Source organism: Vulpes vulpes, chromosome 9, assembly GCF_048418805.1.
Source record: "Vulpes vulpes isolate BD-2025 chromosome 9, VulVul3, whole genome shotgun sequence".
NCBI lineage: Eukaryota > Metazoa > Chordata > Mammalia > Carnivora > Canidae > Vulpes > Vulpes vulpes.
The window spans coordinates 48,110,493-48,127,472 of NC_132788.1; the positions used below are offsets into that span (position 1 = coordinate 48,110,493).

The window sequence follows — 16,980 nt, forward strand, 5'->3', positions numbered from 1 at the left end:
TCCCGGTGCATGGAGCCTGCTTCTCCCTCTGCCTGTGTTTCTGCCTCTCTCTCTCTCTCTCTCTGTGCGACTATCATAAATAAATAAATAAAAATAAAAAAAAAATAAAGTATAAAATAGAGCATATCTTTCAGTTATTTAAAATATAAAGGCAGCATTGCTTAAGAGTGGTTTTTGATAGTCACATTTCCAAACAATACAACGTCAAGTAAAATTAACTCTATCAATCATCTCCTACTTACGTGAACACACAAATATGAAAATGCAAGTTTCTCCAGCAGTGAAGCCAGAAAGTCCAACTCCACCTCTTACAGTCTCATTATAAGAAAATCTTCTAAGTGTTCCCACTACCCAGTAAAAGAAAACTGTGATATTCCCAACACCTGGCCCAGAGCCCACGCTCAACAGATGTCTACTGATCTCACAAATCTAGGAGAACACACACATTCTTAATATTAGAAGGCACTTAAAATAAAAACGTTAAAACATGACCATCTCAAACCGAACCCACGTGAAACTTGATCCAATTTTGCAAAATCAAAGATTACTCTGTAAATAACCTGTTCACCTAACAAACTCTGCCACAGGTCTTTGCTTCTTTGACCACCATTAACAATGGACACTACACAATAAATTCATGTATGAGATTAGATTTCCTCTACCTGAGAGTGTCACAGAGGCATCAGTACACGCCATGGGATCTTCTCTTTTCCTTTAAGGTTAATTAATAACTGTAGTCAAACTGCAACAAGAATTTAATAAACAAATGTATTTTTAACTTTTTAAAAGATTTTGAGAAAGAGAGAGATGGGGGGGAGGGAAGGGGAGGTTGTGGGAGGGGCGGAGAGGCAGAGGGAGTGGGAAAGAGAGAATCTCAAGCTGACTCCACGGTGAGCACAGAGCCTGACGCAGGGCTCAATCTCACTACCCGGAGACCGTGACCCAAGCTGAAATCAAGAGTCAGATGCTCACCAACTGAGCCCCCCAGGCACCTTCAAAGATGTATTTTTTTAAATACAGAGTGGTTAGGTCTACCAATTTGTCATGAAATGTAGCTAAAGGAGAAAAGGAATTTTTGCTATAGAAGAAAATAATGATGTTACTAAAAAACAAAATGGTCAACATACCCATGCTATTCCTTTCACAGCATACCAATTCCAGAAAAGTCTTGAGAAATATGTAATTTTATTTTTCCCAGAGCCATTGCATCAGCCACTGACAAAAATGAACTTTCTATTGGTTCTCTGTATAGAGACTCCATTTCTTTCCAGAGCTTATTTTTTCCCCCAATTTGGAGCCCTAACCCCGGAGATAGAGCTGACCTCCCATTCAAAGAAGTCTCTGTTGATGGGGTCACTGGGTATCATGTGACTGTTTGCAAAACCATATCTGCCTAAGTGGTTTGCAGTCATTGCCAGCCGACAGCTGAATTAAGTAGGGTACATCTCAATCTCTTAACCCCCAAGGCTGAATTATAAGAAAACTACTACAATTTTGATTGCTAGGTGATTACTTCACACCAGTTTACCCCACCCATTGTTGTTCTCAGCAGCTGAGTCTGTGATACATAAGACTCTTCACCATTAAATAGCTAGGCCTGCTAGCCAGAAAGTATTTTCAAAAGTCACCCCTTCATTCTCTACACATATTAAAAACGTCTCCATGTTCTTCTGGACATCTTCCATGTTGAGAGTCTTCCCATACATAGGGACTCTGTCTGTCAACAGTTGGAGATCTAAAATCAACTCTCAGGAAAAGTTTTAATGACTTCCAATCATCCCCATGGAAGATAGTTAGAAAAACCATGAGGAAAATATTAAATCTGTGCAGCCTATTGAAGGGAGCAAACAGATAACTTCTAACAGCATGCATATGGACTCTGTGGCAACCATGTGCATTAATCTCTCATCAGGATCAGCTTTTCCACAATAATTGCTCAGCCTTCCCTGAATCCCTTAACTTTCATTTATTCTCCATATAGGAAGTTATCCATCCTCCACACACAGGCAGCTAGATTGCAGTGGGCACACATTTCATACTAATGGACTGGCTGCTTTCCAAAATATCATGGATGGTGGCCATATCTTGCCAGTTGATGTTAACATTGATGTTCAGAGCATGCAAATAAAACTGCTAAATAAGCTAAAATTAATGTAATTCTACCAAGAAATAGCCTGGATTTACCATCCTTAGGTCTTTGGAATAATGTTCCAATCATGATGGTTAAATGCATAAGCAGTGCTTCCTCATCTTTAAAGTGACAGTGGGTCACATGAGGATCTTGTTAAAAGGCATGTTCTGATTCAGTAGGTCAAGGGTGGGGCCTGAGAGTCTGCATTTCTACAAACTCTCTGGTGGCATTACTGCCACTGTCCTCAGACCACCCTTGGGAGCAAGGCTGTTAAGAATATGGCTGAAGCATTCACCTGAGCACACGGCAGGACTTTTTACAATTTGTTTCTGTTGTATAACTAGTTATCAGTTCCCATACTGTTAATTTGAAAGCACACACGAGTTCCCATGCTACTATTTTGAAAATACATTAAATGTCTACCTTTTTTTTTTAAGATAATGCTTACCTTGAGTTATTTTCTTTCTAAGAGATTTTCTAAAAATAAAACATTGATTTTATCTTACTACCTGTCAAGGTAAGTTTAGTTTATGGTCTTCCAAGTAGAGAAAAAGAAAAAGCAGCAGAATAATCCCTTGTCAGGGGCAGTCCTGGCCCTAACATTCTCTAATTCTACGTATCAGACTCTGAGCCACAAGTTAAAATCAAGAATCATGTGCGGAATTTAAGAAACAAAATAAACAAGCCAAGGGGGGAAAAAAAGAAAGAGAGAGAGAGAGAGGCAAACCAAGAAACAGATTTTTAACCATGGAGAACATACCCATGGTGACTGGGGGAAGGGGGGGAGAATGGGTGAAATAGGTGATGAGGATTAAGGAGCACATTTGCTGTGATGAGCACAAGGTGTCGTATGGAAGCGATGAATTACTATATTGTACACCTGAAACTAATATTACACTGTGTGTTAACCAACTGGAATTTAAATAAAAACTTCAAAAAGGAAATGTCATTTAATAAATATTAAGCATCGGGATCCCTGGGTGGCGCAGCGGTTTGGCGCCTGCCTTTGGCCCAGGGCGCGATCCTGGAGAGCCAGGATGGAATCCCACGTTGGGCTCCCGGTGCATGGAGCCTGCTTCTCCCTCTGCCTGTGTCTCTGCTTCTCTCTCTCTCTCTCTGTGTGTGACTATCATAAATAAATGAAAAAAATTTTTTAAAAAAATAAGTAAATATTAAGCATCTCACAAGGGTAGTCAAGAAAATTAAAGTCAGTAAAGCATTTTATTCTTTCCCTAGGATGTTTCTGTCTTGCACAAGCACACACATGGTTATAAGACAAAGCAGAAATGATTTGGCATGGAAAGAAAATTACCTTGTGTTTTTACCTCCAGGAAAGACTCATAAAGGATGGTGACTGTGCTCCCATTGACCTAATAGGCTTAAGTTATCTGGAATTTATGGAAGAATACTAGACTTTATTTCATCAGGATAGGTTTTGGAAAATGTCTATGGTCTTTTTCCAAGAGGTTTCTAGACAGGATGGATGAATTCTGAGATACTTTAAACCTCCAGTAACTGATTAATTGAACAACATCTCATGAGTGACTATTCCTTGTGTGCTTTCCAGTTTGACTTTAGAACACTATTATTTTCAGCCATAGGTCAGAACACAGATAGAAGTTCTGCAGATAAGTTACTAGAGGGGAGAGTATATTAGACAACTTGCCTTCCAAGGATCTTATGCTGGGCAACAACAAAATTAGAGGGGAAATGGCTTAATAATTTCAAGACATTTCCCTACATGAATGTACATAGTATCATGTGAAATTACAAGCAAGAGACCAAATTATATACAGAGTAGTATCAGAATTTTTTTTAAAAGCAAAGGAAATAAAGCCAATATATCAATGAGTGCCACCTCATCAATGAGACCATGGATCATTTTATCTTAATATTTTCTGATTTGCCTCAAAATTCTTTACAATGATCTATATTAATGCTAAAATAGAAAAATTCAATTAAAACATAAATCTCCCATCTGTCCCTTTGTTTCTATGGCATGTTGTTTACAAAATTGTTCAGGTTTTAAATTGGATATTAAGTTCCATTTAATTTCTGAAACTGCCTTTCACATAATTTAGTTTCAAGGATTTAAACTAATCAGAAAAATCTGCTGTAACATATTGTCCTCAACCACCACAAACACCCTTGAATACTGTAGGTTTGCATTTCTGAAATAATTGGGCCAGATGCTATTCATGTGAGTCTTTTACTGGTCTGTCACCAATTTTTAAATCCATAGGACATATTGATTAGTTCTTTTCTTTACTCACTGAATGGCTGAAGCAATGTCAGGAAATTTAGAGCAATTTTCCTGACTCAGACAGTAAAAATTTCTAACAGAATATTGTTTTCCCACAGAACAAAAGTTCTTTCAATAGAGGAAATGCTCTAAAGTTGGCAGATGAATTTTTTTTAATTACCCTAGCATCTTTAATGAAGCAGGAGCCTGAGCTAGAAAACAAGCACCATGGTGAGGCACCTTACTTACAATCTCTTCCACTGCAGAGAGCACCATCATTGTTGACAGATACACAACCACAGGTCACTTCCAGGGTGACCACAGAGTTCCTACATGACCATATCGCACTTCACAGGACATTGGAAGCAGTGCACTAATGCCAAGTGCAGAGCGCGTGGGCCAACTGGTCAATCATCCATTCAGTCATTTATTGAACAAGCATTACCAGGTCAGGCCCTCAAGATTCAAAGGCCAAGAAGACAACCTTCCCTAGCCTCAACCTCTAAATTCTAAAGGGGAAGACATGGTACCATAATAGTCACAGGCCAGCATAATCAAGACCTGTAGGGCTATCTACAATGGACAAGAATGGAGTTCCTCTCTGAAAGAGAGGGGGCTGCCAGTTCTACAAAGGCAAGTCAAGAAATGTTTCACAGACAAGGCCACCTTTGAACTGAATCTTGACAAATGCGAAGGTTCTTGCTTTTTGCAGAGCTGTACGATGGTTCAGTGAGATAAATATGCATATAGCAACTAGTTCAGAGCACCAGACACACGGGTGTTCAACTAATGATAGTAATAATAATGTTAGTATCACTATATTGTCATAAGGGGTCACCATTAAGACAGACACCTTAAGGAATAACAACTGAAGAAACAAGTAAAGAAAAGAATATCCAGGGACCCCTGGGTAGTTCAGCGGTTGAGTGTCTGCCTCCAGCTCAGGGCATGATCCTGGGTCTGGGGATCGAGCCCTGCATCAGGCTCCCTGCAAGAAGCCTGCTTCCCCCTCTCTATCTCTGCCTCTCTGTGTGTGTCTCTCATGAATAAATAAATAAAATCTTCTTTTTTAAAAAAAAAGAGGATATCCAGGTTACATTCACAACTGACTGACAATAAATGGAATGATAAAAACAGTCATTAGTAGTTTTAGAACTATTACTACATTGGAAACAAGGCAAGATGATCAATTCTACAGTGACAAAATTATGCAACTATAAATGTCCCATACTTTTAAGAAAGCCTGGACTAGGAAAGCAGAAGGCAGAGGACTAATATTTATAGAGGGTCTATCATAAGCCAAGCCAGGGCCCTTATATACATATTTTCTTTTTAAAGATTTATTTATTTATGGAGCAGGAGGCGCAGAGGGAGAGAATCTCCAGCAGACTCCCTGTTGAGTGTGGAGCCCAACACGGGGCTCAATCTCACAACCCTGAGATCATGACCTGAGCCTATACCAAGAGCTGGATGCTTAATTGTCTGAGCATGCAGGGGCCTCTACATATTTTCTTAATTATTAATCCATGAATATTATGAAATATACATTGTCATTACCATTTTAAAGAGGAAACAAGTTCAGAGAATGTTACTGACTTGCAAAAGGCCACATAGCTAATGAATTTGGTCAGAATTTGATCTTATAAGCATTTTATCTCAAATCCCATGCTGTTCTCATTATACTCTAAAGTATTTTCATGTGAAAAGCCACATTTACGGACATAGGTATGATTAGTCATTACTAAAAGATAATTTCATCCTTTTTTTTAAAGTAGACGCCATGCCCAGTGTGGACCCAAACCCATGACTCTGAGATCAAGACCTGAGCTGAGATCAAGAGCTGGACACAACCAACTGAGCCACACAAGCACCCCAAAAGGTCATTTTAAATAGTTCCTCAACACATTTAAAATATAATTTATTTTTATTTTTTTAAAAGATTTTATTTATTCATTCATGAGAGACACAGAGAGAGAGAGAGAGGCAGAGACACAGGCAGGGGGAGAAGCAGGCTCCATGCAGGGAGCCTGACATGGGACTCGATCCTGGGTCTCCAGGATCAGGCCCTGGGCTGAAGCCAGCACTAAACCACTAAGCCACCCAGGCTGCCCATAATTTATTTTTCAAAAACAATTTACCCTGAGCTTTTCAGATACAGTAAATATTGATAATTCAGTATCTTCCACAGGGCTGAGTTTTGTCATGCGGATTGTCATGTCATTTAATCCTCAGGACAACTAATAAAGCAGGATTGTTATTATTCCCATTGTATAGATGAGAAAACTGAGTATCAGAGACTTAACTCTTTCCAATGGAAGAATATAGTTCACTGTGTCTGGGGTAGAGATCAGACAACTAGGTGTTTGAAACTCGTCTATAAAGACTAGTGTTCTTCATCTAGATGATGTTACTTCACATACCTATGCTTAAATTACAGCACACCTAAGCAAATTTCCTCATTACAAGTAGGTTTGATATACAGAATTTCTGAACCTAAATAATCATTTAAATGGGGAACTAAGTTAATTTTTCAGGCCTGAACAAGAAACTAGATCCAAAAAAAAAAAAAAGAAGAAGAAAGAAAGAAAGAAAGAAAGAAAGAAAGAAAGAAAGAAAGAAAGAAGAAAAAAAAGAAACTAGATCAAGAGAGATTTCTTAGAAATCTGAGTGCAGGCCCAGCTGACTCTGAAGTCCAAGTTCCTTACATCATTCCAGCGTGCTCCCTTGGGGCACAGGAGACTCACAGGCCAAATCAGGGCTCTCGGCCTTTGCAAAACAGAAGTTACGATTAGGAGATGACCCCAACCCCAGAGTCCTGTAAGTGCCCCAAGGATCCTCAGTATATTAGAGAGAGGGCTCAGAGAACACATCTAGAGTAGGACACAGGGGAACTTACAATGCATTTTATAGCAAATTAGTTTTCAATTTACAGAAAATTGACTTGCTGAGACTAAGCCTTAAAATATACATCACTACAGGAACGCATGATTAATTACATTATCAGAGTTGCTCAGACTGGAACAAAAGAACTTAACTCTTCTCCATTTGGGGAAATTAATATCTACATAAGAACAGGTGTAGCTTATAAATCCTGAACATCAACATAAGGTGTAAAACCTGAAACAGCCCATTCTGTCCCAAACATTTTAATTCTCTAAGTGAAGTATCATAATTACTTTGAAAACAACTAAGACTTTCCATCAATTCAGAGCTCTAACCAATCATGAGGATAGTTTAACATGTGTCTGAGCTTTTGCAGGAAATTTTAATTTGACATTTTAAAATGTAAACTGAATTATTTGTATCAACAGTATTTTTATATCAATTGCAAACAAAACTAAAAGGTGTTACAGTCACCTTTACAACATAGATAATATAGCGAATCATACAGTAAAAAAAATTTTACCAAGAATGAAGGCTTTAAATATGCTTGAAGAAGTTAATTAGAGCTGTCAGAGAAGTTTGCTTTTTAAAAGAGAGAGAGAGAGAGAGAGAGAGAGAAAAGCCACTATTAGCAACAGCTACCGAAAATTTTACTTTCTAGTCCAACCAAATCCTAACACATCCTAAATTCTCTCCTTTTCATTTGAAAACATCTGACTTCCATGTTTTCTATGCTCATTAATTGCTATATCCAAGGAAGATGAGCAGCAACATGTACCACTTTGTTTTAACTTATGAGGAGAATTCTTCTAAGGTCTCTAAAACTCAAGATTAAACCAATCATTCTTACTTTGATTAAAAATCAAAACAGAAGCAGTGCCTGGGTGGCTTAGTCAGTTAAGCCGCAGACTCGGTTTTCGGCCCAGGTCATGATCTCACGCCCTGCAGAGATCAAGCTCCACATTGGGCTCTGTCCTCAGTGGGGAGTCTGCTTGAGATTCTCTCCCACTCCCTCTCACCTTCGCCCAACTCCCACACAACTATGCACGCACTTTCTCTCTTCCTCTGTCAAATAATCTTTTTTTCAAAAACGGAAAAAAATAAAAAACCATCTTGTGATATCTGATAGATTCCTATTGATCATATTACCATATTCTGAATTCCAGTAAGCTCATATACCAATTACCTAAAATAAATGGCTGCAATTATTAAGACTCATTTACAAGCATCTTTCCAGCTTTGTGTTTATAAGATAAGGGGATTCAATGATCAAAAGATACAGAGAAGACAATGTAGTAACTGAATAACTGATTGATGGGTACTGCGATTACCTTTACATAGCACTACGGCTGGAATGTTTATATCCCCCCCCAAAATTCATATAATGAGATCTAACCCCTAAGGGGTTGGTATTAAGAGGTGGGGCCTTTGGGAGGTGATTAGGACATATGGGCAAAGCTCTCAGATATGGGATTCGTACCATTATAAAAGAGACCAAGAGCCTAAGGATAGTCCCTTCTGCCATGTGAAGGTACTGCAAAAGGCATAGTTTATGAACCAGGAAGTGGAATCTCACCAGACCAAGTCTACTGGCACCCTGATATTGGACTCCAGTCTCCAGAACTGTGAAAAATAAATTTTTGTTGTATATAAGCCACCCAATCCATGGTATTTTGTTCTAGCCACCCAAACAGAGTAAAGCAGCAGTTATGATGTCTGTTCTCACAGTTTACCAGTCTAAATCAGTTTATGAATATCTTTACTTTAGCTCACTGATTCCTGGTGTTTTCTGTATTAGAAAAACAATAAGTCGTTTGCTTACTCTAGCATGCTAGCAGTGGTGGATCTTACAAAGTGTATGACCTATGTGAAATGTCTGTTAAGATAAAAATATAACATCCTTGAGTGAGTTTCTCCTCTGCTACTAATGTATGCTGTTATTTTGTATAGATCTTCAATATTGAGAAGTAGATACCATGGGGATGTGCATATCTTTCCTTCTTAAAGAGCAATTGAGTTTATCATTGCTATATTTCAGTGGGGAAGGGGAGGTCATTGGGAAGTGCCTTATCTGTGATTTCTACAGTATAAATTGCCTGCCTAGGCACTAGCTATTCTAAGATTTGCTATTGTTTATATTTCTAAGCAAGGATTTAGTAATCATAGATTTACAAGATTTAACAGCTCAAGACAGCCAGATTTGCTGTTCCAAAAAAGGAGCCAGGAGATATACAAGTATTTTTGGTAGCAAATCTTGTACCTTTTGGGTTTATTTCAATCACTTAAAAAAACCATCACACCCTAAATGGCCTCTCCAGGTAGCTGCTTGGCAGTGAGTGAATAATCCACAAAAAATCCCAACATCCAGTGCCTGGACTGGGGCAAGAAGAAAAGGCCCTCACACCCTGCAAAAGCTCCTTTCAGATATGGAAAAAGGAATGTAATTATTACCTTCAGCTAAAAATAGCCCTGTTTTCTTTTTGGGGGACCCTTATTCAAGACCCAGATAAATAATGCATCACTGAAATCAAGACAAGGCAGGTATTTCCTTAACCTCCCAGCCTCGCACACAGAAGTGCCTGATCACACAGTGAGCAGAGGCCCCCTGAACAGTGTGAGGAGGAGGAGGAGGCATGGCTGGGGCAACCTTTCTTTTTTTTTTTAATATTTTTTAAATTTATTTATTTATTTATGATAGTCACACAGAGATAGAGAGAGGCAGAGACACAGGCAGAGGGAGAAGCAGGCTCCATGCACTGGGAGCCCGACGTGGGACTCGATCCCAGGTCTCCAGGATCGCACCCTGGGCCAAAGGCAGGCACTAAACTGCTGTGCCACCCAGGGATCCCTGGGGCAACCTTTTACCGAAGCTTCAATGCCCCTGAAGGAAGAATGGAGTTGAAATGATTAGAAGGGGTTTGCTCTCAGGTAGGCTGCACATGAGCCTCAACAGGCATCTGGGGAAACTGCAACTTCTTGCAAAATATCTTCTATATGGTGCAGTATTTCCTTTTCTGGGCCTAAAAATCTAAAAAAAAAAACAAAAAACACTGTATAATGAACTCTTGGTTAAGGTTAAAGCACACCCTACGGCAGCTGAGCAACCAGGCTGAGTGGTAGGAGGAACACGTGAGAATGGCATGTGGTCTACGCCCTCCAGCGCCCATCTCTGGGTGACACATGTAACAGTACACATGTGCTCTCACTGTTCATTTGTCACTGTTCCATTGTCAAAAAAAACAGAGTCACCATCTCCATCCCATGCATACATCCTCAAGCTGCCTGAAGGCAATCTGAAAAGCCATCCCTGCTTTATGTGTCACTTGCTCTCTACTCATTTACTCAAAGCTCTCAACCTATTAATTTTTTTAAAAATTTTATTTCCTCAATACAAAAAAAATTTACCTTTAAAAGCTTTTTTGGGCATTGGATTTCCCATATCGTTTTTGGAGTTTATAGGAGGGCTGTTAACACTATTAAAACAACTATTAAAACAAATAAGAAAGAGGTGAGACAAGTGATCTTGAGGATAATGTCCTGCTGACAGCATGTGGACCCCAGTGCCACAGTGGGCAGGATAAAATGGTGGCGGCATGGGGTGCCACTCTGCCAGGGCAGAGCATCATGCCACAGGAAGGCTTGGAGGAAGGTGGTTCAATTCTCAGAGGCTTATTAAGCCTTGTTCCCTGCCAAGGCTGTCAAAGCATTCTACTCTAACAAACCTCTCATGGGGGCAGACTTCTTCCACGAGCAGAAATGATTCTAAAGGCACCTGGGGTCCATGAGAAAGAAAGCATCTTTGTTCCTATTGGGAACCCAAGCAAAAAGTCTTTATATTCTTTCCACTCTATCTTCCAATTCCTCTGCAGCTTTTCATCATTCCTGCTATGAAGAGAATATGCCACAACAGAGGAAATGCCACAGCAACAAATTGAATGCTACACACACACACACTCACAAAGCTGGATAAAACTATCAGCAGAATGACTGCAGGAAAAAAATACATAGCAGAAAACTTTCATATGATATTCCCTGGACAAATTCCTCACTGGAAAATTCTTTCTCAGTGCATATACATCCCTTTAGTGTTTTAATATAATCTTCTGTGATACAGTGGTTAAGAGCACAAGCTCTGGAGAGACAGGCTCAAATCCCAACTCTGCCATTTATATCCGTGTGGTCTTGGACATGTTTTTTAAACAAGTTCTATGCTTTAACGCCTTCCTCTGTTAAACAGGGATAGTAATTGAGTTGCTATGAGGATTAAACATATTAATGTATGCAAAACATTTAGAATAATGCAAATAAAACTATGATCATTATTTTTATAGTTCAAAATTGCTTTCACATATTATAGTTGTTCCTACAAGCACTCTATGAAACAGAGGTGATCATTTTATCCATGTTTTACCAATGAGTATGAGGCTCAGCCAAGTGATTTGCTAAAAACACAAATATTCTGGGCAAAACAAGATTTGAATCCTGGTCTTCTGACACTAAACTTTGGATTCTTTCCCAATACATTGTATTATTTACATGTAAACAACAGCAAAAACAGCAATTATAAAATACACTATAAAATTTACACTAGTAAATTCCTTAAAGGAAGAAAACTATTGAGAACATCAGAATTCATTCTTGGAATAAACAAATGATGAGCTAATGGCAGAGTTTAGCTAACGTGTTAAAGCTCATTTTCAGATTCATCCAATTAGGAATCCCCAAAATTCTGAAGTGAAGGGGGAGGAAGAAGATATATCAATTTGTATTTGTTGTCGTACATTGTACTTTTTGTAAAAATAGGTAAGCTCTCATCTTGGGAAAATCCAATATACAAAAATGCAGAACTAAAAAATGGTTGAGTGACTCACTACCAAAGGAAACACTGAAGGGCTCAAATGTTTAAATGTGAGCCCTGCCATGTTACGTTGCTATAATTCACAAGCTAGCAAGGATTTTTTGACCAATGACATTCAGGCTATCCCCTCTTAGATCTAGAAGATTGAGAATTTCATCCCTCAGAATTCTTATCCATATTACACTTAAAGGGGACACGTTTTATGAGACAAGCAGAAGACTGGTGAATATAAATGAACAACTGGCAGATAATCCTTCTTTCCTAATGAATTTTGTAATTTAGAGCATTTGAATGGATCCCTATGGGAGAAATTCTTTCATGACTCTTTCTAGTAATTGCATCTATTTCTAATTCATAAAATTTGAATGTGTGTTACCCTTCAAGAACTTGACTTCTATTTAATAAAGATTAACCTTTTATTTTTTTAAAAGATTAACCATTAATATATGAATCTAGTTTTTATTTATAATATGCACTCTACATACAAATTATCTCTCAAGATAATTTTTTAAAAACCATATTAAAAATAGACCTGCCGTACGACCCAGCAATTGCACTGTTGGGGATTTACCCCAAAGATTCAGATGCAATGAAACGCCAGGACACCTGCATCCCGATGTTTATAGCAGCAATGTCCACAATAGCCAAACTGTGGAAGGAGCCTCGGTGTCCATCGAAAGATGAATGGATAAAGAAGATGTGGTCTATGTATACAATGGAATATTACTCAGCCATTAGAAACGACAAATACCCACCATTTGCTTCAACGTGGATGGAACTGGAGGGTATTATGCTGAGTGAAGTAAGTCAATCGGAAAAGGACAAGCATTGTATGTTCTCATTCATTTGGGGAATATAAATAATAGTGAAAGGGAATATAAGGGAAGGGAGAAGCAATGTGTGGGAAATATCAGAAAGGGAGACAGAACATAAAGACTCCTAACTGGGAAACGAACTAGGGGTGATGGAAGGGGAGGAGGGCGGGGGGTGGGGGGTGAATGGGTGATGGGCACTGAGGGGGGCACTTGACGGGATGAGCACTGGGTGTTATTCTGTATGTTGGTAAATTGAACACCAATAAAAAATAAATTTATTATTAAAAAAACCATATTAAACACTAAATTTGAAGCAAAGATAGTATGCTAAAAACTATCGTCTTAAACAAAAAGACTCTGATAAACTCTGAATGACCAGTAAGTATATATATATATATATATATATATATATATATATATATTCAGCTCACTATTCAGTTCTGGCAAGGTTTTACAAAAGTCTATGCAAGACTTCCCTTGAAGTTCACCTGAGCAACTCACATTTAGATGTCCTCTCATCCAAGTCAACTGATGTCCATTCCATAGCTAAAGAAACACCCCCCTCTTCTGTTAATTCTGCAATTATATTTTCAATACACGTATAATATTTCAGAAATATGCCTCTTAAAGCCATTTAGTTGGAAATATTTCATTCCTTTGATATGTACTTAAAAATCTATAAAATTCAAATAAATCTCACTAGTGAACATTACTGAGACACAGAGTATTATTTAGGCCAAAGAAAGGAAACGAGGTTTTTCTCTAATGATCAGAGCTTACATCTCTCTCAGCCACCCACACTCAAGGCTATAAGATAGCACTACAAAAAAAAAAAATTGAAACAGATGGTAGAAAAGCACCTTTATGTTAAGCAATTAATAACTGAAAAAAACAGAAATCTCTGAGTAATCTTTTAAGCATTAGAGCAAGGTAATCTACTTGATTCCTATGGTTAATCTTGTCTACCTCCATCCTTGGTCTGGTTTGAGGCCACCAGTTATATATTTGTTGACTAAATGATCCAACTCCCTCAACTGCAGTAAAATGCATGTGTCAGATTTCCTCCCCTACCCACCCACTCCCACAACACCACATAGATCCCCCAACTCCCTGGTTCTTTCCTGTAAAGTCAAAATCCTCCCACAACCCTGTCTTACCTGTTTCCCATCTAGGGTATACAGGCGCTTTACCACTCCCGAGTCCAGCTTGATCGCATCAGTTATGTCAGTGAGAACCTGCTCAAAGGAATGTGCGGTTTTCTTGTTCAGCAGAATCCTGACAGCTTTTCGTGGCTTCACCCCACTTCTGATAATGGTGACCAGCTTGGGCCGAATGAAATCCTTATTCTCCCGCACCTCCGAAGGGCTCCCTTTGGCAGTAGCCAGTGAGGACACGGCCCGGGAAGCGGAGGTGGTCTTGACATTCACCGACCAGTTGGGGTTCACATTCTTGGTGTACTCCAGTTTCTTGAAGGGCTCTATTGAGCCACACACATAGCTCTCTCCTGAGAAAGAGAGAAATGTATTTAAATTTACACTAAGGCAAATGCATTTCCTTTTTCCTAGTCTTTTGGTTTCTTCCTTTTCTACTAGAAGTGCGAGCTAGTTGTGACTTTTTAAACAAAGGAAGCATGATTAACACTTAATGAAAAGAAAGATTTTTTTTACTCCTAATCTGGCTCTGTCAACAATAAAGTGATATTCCAGAGGAGAAAAAAAAATCATCATTCCTCCCTTTTTTTCATTTTCCAAAGGCTTTTTCTGGCAGAAATATTGATAGTGAATAGACCTCAGAAATAAATTGGATTCAAAAAAAAGTATCCTCTGGGATTTGGGTGTATTTATATTTGCAAAAAAACTTCAAAATCAGAGGTACCTACATGTAGTAATAATGTAAATAACAGAACTGGAAAACAAAGTGGATCAGAAAACAGCTTCTTAAAATAGCTCTATAATTCATTGCACTGATGATAAATGGTAGTAGCTACAGTTATGTGAGCACAGCATAATGTACAGAGTTGAATCACTATGTTGTATACCTGAAGCTAATATAACACTGTGTGTCAACTATACTTAAATTTTAAAATCTAAAAAAAAAACCAGCTATGTAATTTATTGGTTTGATGGGAGTGTGTGCTGAACATTTTGTAAAATCAAGGAAAACTCCAAAAGCAAGCAAAATAACCATCACCAGCTGGACTCCAAGAAGTGACCTCTGCTGCTCACCTGCTGAACCCACCAACCTAGGTCCCACATTATTCCTTAAGCTCTTCTCTCCAGTTTGTCTCTTAATCAGGTAAAAGACCCAAGGAGTATAGCATCCTCTGAAGGAAACCAAACTACCCCTCAAGCAATAATGACTGCCTGGAGAGAGCGCTGGCCACCCAAACCCCCCAGACTAGTTTGAGTTTAATCCCTAATTAGGGCTGCGCAGACGGACCATGGTGTGACCAAGTTACCTTTCCCTCATTACAATGCTAAAACTCACATCCAGAGGTGGAGACTTAACATGCAAATGACACATGATGTTTGAATCAGGTTGGTCTGTCAACTGCACCTGTGTACCCAGTTCTGCGGAGTTCCCTCCCTTACAGGTTTAAATAGGGCTCCTTCCCTAACAAGGCTGCTGTAAAATCTTTGCTGGCTGTTGTTCAGGGAGTCAGTCTGAGACCTTTGTCCTGACTGTGTGTCCCTTCAGCTGCAGCTGGTGCCCCCAATAAAACCTTGCCTGTGCTTTTAACTATTGGGTCCAGCCTCGTTCCTACTGTTCCTGGGTCCCAGGACCTGAGTCCGGCAACGTAACCAGGCTACCTTTCCTCCTGTCAACACTGGGCCAAACCCAGTGATCCACATACAGTAGGAAGCCAATTCATATCTGTTTATAGACAAAAGGTTTTGAGAATGGTTAACTTATAAACTAGCTTCAGAAACTGACTCTAAAATAGATGTAGTTACATAGATGAATAAGGTTTGAGGCTGTAATGAATAACATGGTGATGATAGGTTATAACACTGTGGTATAACTGAAGTTTGCTATGAGAGTAGAACTTAAATGTTCTCGCAAAAAAAAGATAAATATATGGGTTAATGAATGTGCTAATTAATCGGATGGGGGGAATCTTTTACAATATACAAATATATCAAATTGACATGAAGTATGCTTTAAACATCTTAAAATTCTGTCAATTATACTCCAAAAAGGCCAATGTAAAAAAAAAAAGAAAAAAATAATTAAATTAGATTTTTAAAAAATGACTCCTTAACAGAAACTCATCTAATGAAAATATCAGACTATTAAGAAGATGGGGCTAACACAAAAATGAAAGTAACACATGTACCAGGTGATGATAAATCATAAAATGAATGATCCCATCTATATATATTTCATAAAGTTAGGTCAACACATTTTGAAGAGTTTTATAATGGTTTTTCTGTGGGTTAGTAAGTCTTTGTAACAGGGAATAGTTAAAATGAGAAAAAGCTTTCATAATTGCAGGTAAAGTGACCTAGGACTAATCCTACACAGCCCATTTACTTTTATCTAAATCCTTGTCCTATTTTTAAATTAATAGTCCAAGCATCCAAGGCCACAGTATTCACGTAAAAATAACTGAACCAGGGTTTTAAAAATAGAAAAGCACAGTTATACATGTTATCAAACATTTACTCTGTACATGCTTCTAGACTTCACTCTAATGTGTACAAAAAGTAAATGTAGTAAACTCCTTTTCTGTTCACCTAGTAGATTATTACTGGTCCCAACTATGCTTTTCTCATGATTTATATAGATATCAAAAATATATGCATGGAGGTCACAACAACAGTGGTGCTTCTGAGGGCTTTGTGGAGAGACCATGAATGCTCTGGTGGGAAGAGAAATGGAAGTCTGAGCTCTGGCCTCTCCAAGCATGTGACCTTGGGCAAGTCCCTTAGTCTTCTCAGTGGTAGTTTATTCATCCATCAGACGTAGTCTATTCCAGTGGCCACTAATCTCACCAGGTTTTTGTGAAGATCAAATTAGAAAACAGGCCAGAGTAATCTCAAATACAAAA

General features: G+C 38.6%; 1 protein-coding gene across 8 annotated transcripts in view; it reads right to left on the bottom strand.

Moving 5' to 3' along the window:
- Nucleotides 1-16,980, bottom strand: part of DCLK1 (doublecortin like kinase 1) — a 344,423-nt gene that overhangs the window by 307,461 nt on the left and 19,982 nt on the right. For all 8 annotated transcript variants that reach the window (XM_072720012.1, XM_072720011.1, XM_072720014.1 and 5 more), the window contains exon 3: nt 14,087-14,433. In XM_072720012.1, coding sequence (XP_072576113.1) covers nt 14,087-14,433 — 347 coding nt within the window. The remainder of the gene's footprint in view (nt 1-14,086; nt 14,434-16,980) is intronic.